The 12,368-nt window shown below is 43.8% G+C and overlaps 1 protein-coding gene across 3 annotated transcripts in view; it reads left to right on the top strand.

Annotated features, from left to right (window-relative positions):
• The window catches only part of SSBP4 (single stranded DNA binding protein 4), a 519,633-nt gene that overhangs the window by 502,957 nt on the left and 4,308 nt on the right, over window positions 1-12,368 (top strand). For all 3 annotated transcript variants that reach the window (XM_078670557.1, XM_078670559.1, XM_078670558.1), the window contains 3 exons: window positions 1,201-1,279; window positions 4,937-4,965; window positions 5,659-5,760. In XM_078670557.1, coding sequence (XP_078526683.1) covers window positions 1,201-1,279; window positions 4,937-4,965; window positions 5,659-5,760 — 210 coding nt within the window. The remainder of the gene's footprint in view (window positions 1-1,200; window positions 1,280-4,936; window positions 4,966-5,658; window positions 5,761-12,368) is intronic.

Below are 12,368 nucleotides of genomic sequence, written 5' to 3'. Positions count from 1 at the left end.
AGCATGATTGTCACAATCCTATGAACTTCACGCATGACCCCAGTCCCCTCCGCATAGGCACACTATAAACCCATTTGCTACCAATCTTGCCAAGCAGACATTGGATCCTATAACTCAACCAACCCAAACTGCTTTGAGGCCTCATCATAGGTATAAAGCACTATACAAATCTATAATACAGTGCAATGCAAGACAAAATTTACTCACGCTTGGCATACGCTACTCTGTATCCCTTAAGTTCAGAAATGAATGGGCATAATTCAGCTAAGGTGGGCCCATGATTAGGTGTGTATACAAGATTAAAAGTAATACTGCTTGAAAAGGCAAGAGATATTGCCTATCACTCAACGGGTAGTTAATCCCCCCCTTAGTAGTCCCGCCTACATTAACCCTAGTAGTAAATTTGACATTGACAGAACAGCCTAGCTTTACACAGCTTGTCAGCATGAATGGTGTTATGCCCTTTCTGAAATAAACATTGCTTGCAGCCATGTACAATCTGAATATTGCCTCGAGCAACAGTTAGAATGTGCTGCACTGCAATAAGATGGAGGGCATTTTGTGAGAGACCCTTTTGCATGACATTTATGTTTATTAAGCATTATTACCCATTGCAGAGTATGTTAACTACTGTTAATTGCCCACCCTGCAATTATGGACCCAAAAAAAGGATCTAAAATAAGAAGAGTAATTAAGATCTGTTAACATCCAAAAGCAAGTAGAAGATGAGGCTATTGCCATCCGTCCCTCTATTCTTGTCCAATACGGGCAAATAAACACACCCACTGTCTCTGCCCGCTTCATGCCCATGACCCAAGTATGCACCCAAATAACCTTTGTTAATGTCCTTTTCTAATTGATTGATCGAATCACAGCATAATACCCATATTCCTTATATTGACAATCAAGAGTTACTGTGATCTGAATACAAGGGTATCGCGCGGAGCCCATCATGTCTTCTCGGCTTAATGCAACGAATGTCCCAGTAGACGTACATTCCAGAATGGATTGCCCAACAGGTTTTTAAGAGCGCCGGCAAAGCAATCATCTGCGAGGCACCCCGCATACCGCTCGCTGCTGCAATTAGAAAACTGGCAGCAAGAGCGGCCGCTTAATATGGAAATGAGAAGCTTGCGCGCTTGCTGCTCTGGCTCTGCGCGACGCTTGTTCTGAATCCTAACTTGGCGCCTTTTCTTGCAGTTCCCCATGGGCCCTGGCCCCGACGGCCCAATGGGAGGAATGGGAGCCATGGAGCCACATCATATGAACGGATCGTTAGGTATGTGTCTTCTGCGCATGCTCCCTCCAACTTTGAACCTCTATTATTTTTCTTTTTTTTTTTGTGTTGAAATTTTTTATTAGAAATTTGAAGATAAAAGTACATATGGAAATAATGATACAGAGTAAAATCTTTGGTAAGTAAAAAATGGTACAAATTAAGAAAAGCATTACACAGAATATAATAAATATGAGAACATAAGGATAACGTATATTCCGTAATCCTAAATGCAACCCTAACACATCAGACTTGGAGATTTCAGTCCGAAATCTGGAACCACAGAATTATGAGAATTTGTGATTGTTAAAGTGTTGTACCAAGCCAGTTTGTAGAAATTGTTAATTACCTGCAGAAAAATTGGAGTTCACTGTGTCATGTGGTAAGGGATAAGCACACACCCAAATCATCAATCTCACAAACTTTGAAAAGGAGATTTTTTGTTGTTGTTTTATTTCCATTCATAGTGTTTATTTTGGGACTATCCCCTCATAAAACAATGCATACATCCAATAACAAAGACAATAAGCATAAAAAATAAATCTTACTTATACTATCAAGATGTACAGTACAAAGTAATCCCCTCGCATGTGCAAAAAGTTCCCAGTATCAAACACTTTCGTAAGAAGAAATGACACTTTACAGAATAAAACTCATTTTATTGAACATTTGAACCATTTTTAAAGCAATAAAACCAATTTAGAAGCTGTATAAGCGTAAATGACCATTACTATCGATAAAAACGACATCGTCGAGAATTTGTTAATGTTGCACTAATTCAAATAAACACAACCTGTACTAATGTATAAAATACAAATAAGGTTTGCTACAAATTTTTGTTTAATAAGGAATGCCCCATCCACTTCCTTACTAGCCAGACCACATGAAGATATCGGCTTACGGTGTGTACAATAACTGGATTAGTGTTAATCCGGAGTATCCTAGAGGCCGTTGGATAATGCCTAATGCCGGGGTTTAAGACAGTGGTCTGATCCAAGTTCTTCTTGCTCCTTTATGCAATGGGCAGAAGAAAGTCAGGTGTTAGATAACTTCTATTGAATCCCTACAAGATTATCTCTGCCTTCTACCACCACAGCACCAACCCTATATCAATATTTAGGGATAAAAGGTGAGGCTTACGTCACATGGCTCCCACTTGGGTGTTTTACGGCTGCTGAATGTTAAAACCTGCCTTTTGCAAGTGAGAGTCATAATTCGAGACGCCCGCCCTGGTTAGGTTCTCTATGCTGAATGCTAGTTGAGTAGATGTACTTTCCATAAAGTTGAATCCGGGGAGGGTTTCATGCATTTTTTTTCATGAACTCTGCATTTTGTTTTGTATTTTACTATTAACTATTCATTGCAGGAGTACACGAAAAGGTCAAAAGCAATAGTATGAAGTGAAAGAGCTTTTCTCCTTGTGTCTGGGAACCATTGTTTCGGTCATTTTCCAGGGACTGTCATGCAGGGCCGGACGGTACGACCGGTACAGTGGCACCGGGCACTGGGCTGAGGGGCGCAGTGTGTAGAAATAACTTCTGGGTTTGAAAAGCACCTGCTGCCAAGTTAGTTTGCTGATTTATATAACGCGGTGTATCACCTGTAAGGGTATCCAGGCGCTGTCCATGGGCATGGGGATATTAAGTCATTTGCCCAGAATCACAGGATGTTGCGCCGATGCTGAGACTCAAACCCAGGTCCCCAGCTCCTGATTCGGCAACTCTGACTGCTGCGCCACATCCTCTCCCAAGTTCCTTTTGTGTCCACCAGTTTTTAGGCAACACTACAAATGTTAAAATAACTTTGTTGATTAATGTTCTTACTGCAGAGATCGTTTGTCTAGTGGCATAGGTTAATGTGCCTGCTGCAAAGAACCTGTACAATGCACTTTGCAGAACTGTTATTTATGTGGATAGCTCAGCGGGTTACTGCTTGTGTCACAGAGATTCTTTTGTTATTTGCATTTCATAAGTTGCAATCCTAATACAGCACAGTCACCTATGAACTGGCATCAAAGAGCTGTAGGCACTTTGCATGGTACAGGTTAGAAGGTTTTCTTTCCAGAGTCTTTCATTATACTAATATTGTTAAAAGGGGCTTGTTTGGGTTGAAATGAATTCTTATTCGTAAAGTCAACCTTAACTACTACTGTGCTACGGTCTAAATCCGGAGTTTCTGCTTCTCCAGTCCAAACACTCTTAAAATATACTGCCTACTAGTAAGGAGGAAAGGCGATTCCTCCGCATTGTAATCCTCTTTGTCGTATGTAACATTTCCTAAAAACGGATTAACAAATTTATGATTATTTCTCTCTGTACAATGTGTGTCTGATGTAAAGTGCTCCGACTCCCCACACTGGTATGAGTAGCTATAAACATAAAACAAATGAAATGCATGCGAGAGGGGGGCTGTGGAGAGATGAGGGGCACTGTTGGAGGGTGGTAGCGTGGGAATCCGAGGAGAAGGAGGTCATTGAGGGCCCCCCCCTAAAAAAGATGATAGCGGCTGATGTCATGGTCTGGGAAAGTATGCATGAAAGCTGCCACCTTCGGTTGATGGGGGGCATCTCCGGGGGTCGAAGAGAGGTTCACCCGCTCTAAATGGGACGGAGAAACTACAAGTTTAGTGGGCGGCAGAACCACTGATTTACATCAGTTCTCCCTCCTACCAAGCTCCAAATAATTCCCAGAGCAATTAATGTAACCAGTGAAACTATTTTTAAGTGGTCTCAGTTTTGCTGCAAGTACAGGGAGGGAGACAGTGTGATTCCATGAGGTAAAAGCAATATGCATAATAATCGTGCCACGGCTCCAAATAAATAATAGAATCATTTTTGGGGGTCATTTCTTGTAATTTGGCGCCACCTAGTGCATCTCTTGGAAATTCCAGCCCTGTATACATTAAACTCAATTTCAATTTGCTATACAGTAAAAAAAAAAAAAAACGTTATTGAAAACCACGAGAACAACCACAGTGGGCACTTCAAAAAAAAATCCAGGATGCGTGGCCACTGTGGCAAAACAAGGTGGTAAATTGTTGCTTATTTACAAAAAACCCACACGTCAGCACTGTAGACAACTAACTAGGTATTTTGGGTGCATTTTTGCGTGCCTCTGAATATATGTTTGCAGAGGGTGGAAAGCGGCCTCGAGCAGGTAGCACATTTGACAATCTTGGAGCGCCATCTGGTGTTTGACAAGTAGTACATGCTAAAATAAATGTGATGGGGCAGGAGTTATATTGTAAGCACTTGTGCTGGATTTATCTCGTGCTTTAAAATCGCAGTTTGAAAACGAAACCATATATTGTACTTTATAAGTGAGTGTATTTAAGAATAAAAAAACTGCCACTATATACTCTCATGATGCTGCCCCTGTAGCCTGGTCTCTGTATTAGGACAGGGAGACCTCTTATATAAAGTTTATTGCTTGCAGGGGTGGATTATCCTGTTGAGAAATTGTGAGCAAGTCCAACAGACTGAAGGGACGGGGGAGAGTCAGTCACATAGCTGCACCAGACGTGTGGCTCTCTCTCCCCACGCCTATAGGATCTTATTTTGATGTGCTTGGGGCCAGCGCCAGGTCTGGTCTAGAATCCGTTAAAGTGCGGTTTAATCCAAACTACTTAAAATGAATTCATGATTTTTCTTTGTCGTTGTAGGTTCAGGAGACATGGATGGTTTGCCAAAGGTAAGATCATGCAAAATAGAATAATTAAATGTGATTTCTGTGGTTGGAAGATGTTACAGTATGTTTCACAGTTATAGCCAAGGAGTGCGTGACATACATCACAAGAAGTTCTTGTATTATGTGGAAAAAAGAACAAGCCTAGGGTCCAATATCTGCACATGATAGAGCCTGAAGTACAGTGCTTCTCCTCTGTATGCTATGAGTAAGCAAACTTAACCTACATATCAGCGGACAACTTCTTGGACGGGGGATGGCTAAGCAGCAGGTAAACACAACCCATCCAGGCATAAGTAGCACGTACCCCTTCTTGGATTGGCTTTCTTATCACTTATAAAAATTGAGAATACCTAAACAGCAATTTGCCTTATTTAGAGGAAGTAGAGAAGGTGTTGCAGTATGAATCTTTCATAGATTCACATGCTGTGCTTATTGTGCCATCCAGTGGTTGGCCTCAGAATGTCATTTTTTTTAGTAAGTTTAAATGTGGGTATCCACCATCTTTAAATTGTTTATTTTTCTTCACACACCGTTAATCTGTCAGACCTATACAATACAGAACTGTCTAGGATATTAGCAATTTTTTTTATTTTTATTTCACAGTCAGTCCATGTTAGTTATTCATCCACTAACATTTTTATCCTCTCAGATTGACATTTGTGGGCATCTTTAATTATTTTGTTTAAATTTTTTTAGAACTCTCCAAATAACATGGCAGGGATGAATAACCCACCAGGAACTCCTCGAGACGACGGCGAGATGGGCGGCAATTTCTTAAACCCTTTCCAAAGTGAAAGTGTAAGAGATATCTTCGTAAAACTATCAAAGTAAAATGTTGACAATATGTTGTGCCAAATCCTTAAATGTGAACAGATTGTAGTGTTACTCAGTGGACGGTGTAAAAAGTTGATCTTTCTCCGCACGGCTTAAAGCCTACACAATGCTGGCAGTATAATTAGGACCCTGACATTTAAAATCTCTTTCAGACCCATTTCTTCAAACAAAACCTGACCTTGTCAACTTGTTAAAGTTTGTACTTCATTTGTGCCAAGAATTGCAGACCATGGGCCCTGGGAGTCATTTTTGGAGACCAGAACTTCTTTTTCATCACTTTGACCCTGATCGAGACAAAGGAAGTCAGGAAGGGAGTAAGATGGGAAAACAGTGGCAAAGGGAGAAACCCGGATGAAAAAGAGCCTGAGAAGAGTGAGATAAAGGCACAGGAAGTATGGTGCAGAATACGAAACCTGCATGACTCTAAAAATGTGCTGCAAATGCTGCATAACTATGCCATGACGTGATTTTCTAGAAACAAGTTTAACTCCAAGATCCAGAAATTATGCAAGTTTACAAAGGCGTCACATAAATTTGTACCAGACCCAGTGCAATCAGACTATATTCACAGGCCTCAGAGCTACAAGCCTATGCCAGCTGGTGTGTTATAGAACTGCTAATCGTATTGCCTAGCAAAGGCTAATTGGAATTGCTGTACGTATTGTAAGCAACGTATGGCTTGAGGTATTGTGTTTCCGGGGTGGAATTCTCGGTAGTGTACTCTATATTAATCTATATACTGACCTATGTATTCAGTTGTGGTGTGCGTACACAAGGAGGGTGTGGGGTGTGTTGCAGTCTTGCCAACACCTTCAATAATTTGAGACCAGCAGTGCTGTCAATCACAGATGGCTGGTCTGTGCAAATGAGGCAAACCTTTTCTGTGATTGCCTAGGTTTGACATCACATCCTGGGAGTTATTGGAATGCCTGCAATAGAAACCAATGTGCACATCACATGTGTCTTTGTAAAATGAGAGATACCTGAACATCTTCTGTTGCAGAATTCGCGGAGAAATGCCTGGCTCACCCAATTGGGAATGCAAACGTATCATTCAAATGTTTCTTACATAGCATTTTTACAAAATGCAGCCTTAATCTTGCTGTTTTATAATCTAAATTTCGGATGGATACATCTACCAATGGATTGCTCAACTTTTAAATATCCTAATGCGCCAACATTCCACAGAAACCTTTCTTTACAGCTCTCCCACGTCGATGAGGACTTCATAATGGCACGGCTCCACATGCGACTCTGCGTGACGCCATCGCAGCCGTAAGAAGCCAATGTTGGCATGGTGACATCAGTTCCCTTCTTTCCGCACCCTTGTCGCGTAACATTTTTTTTCTAGGCTCTCTGATTCTTCAGGAGTCTTGCAACATTTTTTCCAGAAAGCTGCAACGAAGTTGCATGGAGAGAATGTCGCTTCCGAGAGAGTCTGGATTTATGCCTTGCAGGGAATGTGAACGGTCAGATGTCGATAATGGATCCTCCAGCTTGACCCACGACATGGACGTCTGTTCTTCTTGCCAGAAAATTAACCCCAAGGCATTGAAGGGAAGAGAGGAAAAGCGATTTATGGCCAAGACAAGAAAGGAGAAAAGAGCACGTCAAAAGTCTCCACCTCGGTCAGAGTCGCTGTCTTCCCACTCTTCAAAGTCCTCTAAGAGGAAGTACAAGGAGAAGTGGTGTCATGGTCTCTTTGTCATTATTCAAGGGATATCTCTTTGAGGTCAGTGTCCCCGGTGCCGAAGACTCATTAAGACAGAGGTGCGGTGTCCCAACTCCATCTCTGGCGATCCACCCAGTGTCAACATTGAGTCCAAGAGTACCGACTCAACCTGGGCACCCTGATCCGGAGTCAGTGCCAGATCCAGTCCTTCCACGGGTTCTGCGGCGACCTATGCCTTCTAGACAAGAGCAGGAGTATCTGGCATTTCCGACTTCGGAGTCCAACCCATCAAGTTTTCTCAATGCTATGTATTGCATTTTCAGTAGGATGAGGACTCCATGTTGAACTTCCGCCGGCGTCAACTGGATCCGTACTGGCATCACACTGCTCCACTCAGGTGCTGCTGACATCTTCTGATCAGGTGCTGCCTCCATTGACGCTGGTGATGAAGCAGAGATCCTGGAGAGAAGTGCAAAGGCTTCTTGAGGAGGAGCAGTATTTGTATGGATATTATCCGGATGCGGAAGAAGGTGAAATAGATTCTTTGGATCCGCAGTTTGAAGGTCTAGAGGTGGCAAGTGGATACCTCCCCGAATGTGAATGGTTGTCCCCAAAAGGCATTCCATTGCTTGATGTTACTTCATATCATTCTTTGATAAGAAAGGCATTAGAGATGCTGGAATTGCCTTTGCCATCTACGGAACTCAAAAGTTATTTGTTAACAGAGTTACGGCAATTTTCAACATCTTCCCTGGGCCTTGGCTGCCTTTTATTGAAGCTGTCACTGAACCAAGACTCGAAATTTGGCGGAATCCCGTGTCATCAGCTGCAATAATAGGTCCATTGCAAGGAGGTATAAACCTGCTCCAGGGGCCCGTTGTTCTTGTCTACACATGCTACACCTGAAAGTTTGGTGGTACAACCTTCCTGTTCTTCGAATTTAACTCCAGGGTCATTTCTAACCAGTTTTGCAGATAGAGAGTCCAAAGGAATGAAGCAGTCTGCAAAGAAGGTGTTTTCATCTAGTAGCATGGCCCTGAAGGCTACCAATGCAACTTTTTTGTTAAGACGAAACATCCATGCGTTAATGGAATCAGCCAAAGCAATGATCTCTAAATTACCTGCCAAAGTTCAGCACACCCTGTTCATAGGGGCAGTATTGGACACTACGGTGAATCAAGCCTACCCTCCTCGTCATAGGATTCTGGACATTCAGGTTATGATTTTGATATTTCACAGTGGAGCTATGGTTCCAGCTCTGAAGGTCTTGTGCCTGCTCGGTCTGTTTGCTTCTTGCATTTTGTTGGTCAACCATGCATGCTGGGACATGAGGGCCCTTCAGTGGTGCCTCTGCGGGCAGTTGTTTCAGCACAAGGGGGATTGCAGGTCAAGATCTCCAGCGGGACTGCAGTGGGTAATCACTGGTGGGATGTGTCCCGCAGTCTGTCTCAAGGAAAGTCGTTTCAACCTCCTCCTCAGGTGGCAACAGTGATAACAGATGCCTCCCCTTTAAGGTGGGGAGCTCATCTTGGGGCTCTGGAGATCAAAGGTCTTTGGTCACCGGAGGAAAGATTGTTGCATATTAATCTCCTGGAATTGCGGGTGATACATCTGGCTCTCAAGGCCTTCTTCAATTCCCTTTGCAGTCAGTCATTTCAAGTCTTATGTGATACATAAGTAAGCAGGGAGGTGTAGGGTAGTGTCATCTCTACAGAGATGCTCTCCAATTCTGGTCCTGGGCTCAGGACCACCAGATTTGAATCTTGGCAAATCATTTGGCCGGAGAATTCTGAACGTGCATGCAGACAGTTTCAGTCAGCATTTTAAAGCTGATCACAAATGGTGTCTTCATCCGAAAGTAATACAGCAAACTTTCTGGCTTTGGGGAACTCCTCAGATAGACCTATTTGCCACTCAAGAAAACGCATGCTGCTTATTGTTCTGCAGCCTTCAATATCCTTTGCAGGAAGCTCTAAGGGACGCGTTTAAATTGGACTGGGGCGCTCAGCTGTATTACATGTTTCCCCCATACCTTTGATTCATCGGGTTATGAGGAAGATTCACCAGGACGGGGCCCATGCCATTTTAATATAGCCCCAGACTGGCCGCGACTGTGTCCTCCGCTTCATCTCCCTCACACTGCAGACCACCTCTCGTAGTTGCAGGGGTAGGTTCTACACCCCCACAAACTGAGCCTGCACCTATACGACTGGAGATTGAATGGGGAAACCTGAGTTCTTTTTCTCTTCCTCCTGATGTGGCGGATATTATCCTATCAGCCAGAAGGCACTCCATCAAGTCAGTTTATGCTGACTGATGGGCAAAGTATGTAAAGGAATGTGAAGACAATGCTATTGATCTTTTAAAGCTTATTTGTCTGACATTATGAGTTTTGTGCTTTCCCTAGCGCAGCAAGGTTGTGCAGTTGTAACAGTTAAGGGATACTTGTCTGCCCTTTAGGCATTCCTCTGTTGACCTGACCAACCTTCCCTTTTTAAGTCCCCTATTGTGTTAAGATTTATTAAGGGACTTATTATCAAATACCCTCCCATTCCCGTTTATTATGCGGCAGTGGGATATTAATTTGGTTTTAACCTATTTTATGAGGACTCAGTTTGAGACCTTATATAGTTGTCCTTTAAGGTTACTTACTTTTAAAACAATTTTTCTGGTTGCCATAATGTCTGCTAGACGTTTTAGTGAATTCCAGGCACTCTGTGAAACCCCCCCTTTACTACTTTCTATGCAGGGGCTGTGAGCTTTTATGTGGACAGAACTTGTAATCTCTGGCTGGATGATCAATCAATCAGTACATTTGTAGAGTGCACTACTCACCCGTGAGGGTCTCAAGCCGCTGGCATTGGGTGGGGGGAGGCAGGGGGGTGTGCTGCCACTGCTCGAATAGCCAGGTCTTGAGAAGCCTCCTGAAGGTTAGTAGGTCCTGGGTCTGCCGTAGGAGGATGGGGAGGGTGTTTCAGGTCTTGACGGCGAGGTGGGAGAACGATCTGCCGCCGGTGGTCGCTCTTCGGATGCTGGGGACGGTGGCGAGGGCGAGGTCGGTGAAGCGGAGCTGTCGGTTCAGGGTGTAGAAGGAGAGTTGTCTGTTGAGGTATGCCGGTCCGGTGTTGTGAAGGGCCTCGGGTGTGTGGTTGAGAAGCTTGAAGGTGATCCTCTTGTTGACGGGAAGCGAGTGCAGATGGTGTGGTGTGATGTGGCTGTGGTGCGGGATGTCGAGGATCAGGCGAGCAAAGGCGTTCTTTATGCGTTGTAGGTGTTTCAGGAATTTGGCTGAGGCTCCTGCGTAGAGAGCGTTTCCTTAGTGCAGCTTGCTGCTGACGAGGGCCTGGATGACCGTTCTTCTTGTTTCGGTGGGGATCCTGTAGATCAAGCAGAGGGTGTTGAAGCAGGAGGACAAGACGGCGTTGACTTGCTTGGTCATAGAGAGTGTTGAGTCGAGGATAAACCCCAGGTTGCGTGCGTGGTCGGTGGGTGTTGGTGATGATCAGCTGTTTGTTGGCTATGTGGGCAAGATAAAAGGAAAAGCAGTGCATAAGAGGACATTGTCCAGATGAGTTAGCCTGTGCATCAAGATCTACTATGCCATGTCTAACAAAGAACCACTTGAAGGTATTAGAGCGCATTCTACTAGAGCAATGTTTTCTACTTCAGCTTTAGCTACAGGTGTCCCTTGGGTAGACATTTGTAAAGCAGCAAAGTGGGCCTCCCTCCATACTTTTGCATAACACTATTGCTCAAACTCCGAAGTGGGGAAGCATGGTCCCTTTGCCTGCTCACTTTTGCAGGATATTTTGGTATAGGCAGACAGGCACCCACCTTCGAGTGGGGGTCTGCTTGGGGGTTCTATTAACCCCTTCGCAGCGCCCCCATGCTCATGACGAGCTCAGCTCGTCATGAGGCACAGTGCTCGTGTGCTCATGACGTGCTGAGCTCATCATGACCACACCCGTTTCCGTGGAACGTTCAGCACAGCAGGGGAATTATCCCCGCGTGTGAGCGTTCCACGGCTCATGACAAGCTCAGCTCGTCATGAGCATAGAAGGTGTTAAACAGGTGAGGAATCCACAGGTAGATGTATCCATCAGAAGAACAAGTTACTTGCCTTCAGTAACGTCTTTTCTGGTAGATACAGTGTCTACCTGTGTATTCCTCACTGACCCACCCGCCACCCTGATGCTTGTCTGCTTATGCCAAAAAGAAAGCTATTTATATATAGTTTGTGTGTTATTTATATTTGTGTGTGTGTATGTATATATATATATATATATCTGCCAGATGCTTTTGTGTGGGCACTGTTAATTTTACACATGTGCCTTGAAAGCACGAACAAAATGGGTAGAAACTAACGTCAGCATGCCAACAAGGACTTCTTATGGCTCAGATGACATAGCATGCAGAGCCGTGGCATTATGACGTCCTCGTCGACGTGGGAGAGCTGTAAAGAAAAGTTTCTGTGGAATGCTGGTACATTGGGATATTTAAAAGGTGAGAGGAATTCTCAGGTAGAAGGTAAGTAACTTTTTCATTTAAACTGACCTTCCAAACCCTACAAAACACTAGAACTAGACATAACATATCCTAAAGCTATTATTTCTCGGATATTTCATGAGTTTATAAGGGATTCGTTTTCAGAGTTTCCCCTCATTCTGTAACGGGGCCAAAAGCTCCTTGCAAACAATGTCAGTTCTTCCCATTTTCATGTATTTTATGCACCATCTGAGTTCTCTTTTGAGAGCCTCTGTGGCCTTAGCAATGTCCTGTAATTGGTTTAAGGGTAGATGCATTTTGGGGCATGGATTGAGCCAAACTGTGGATTTTTTTGTACGAATGAGGTTGATTTGCAAGTTTCGCACCTCGTGAACATCACTTGCCATCATGCAGA

Source organism: Lissotriton helveticus, chromosome 12 (genome assembly GCF_964261635.1).
Source record: "Lissotriton helveticus chromosome 12, aLisHel1.1, whole genome shotgun sequence".
Classification (NCBI taxonomy): Eukaryota; Metazoa; Chordata; class Amphibia; order Caudata; family Salamandridae; genus Lissotriton; species Lissotriton helveticus.
This window is presented reverse-complemented; position numbering and strand designations above follow the sequence as displayed.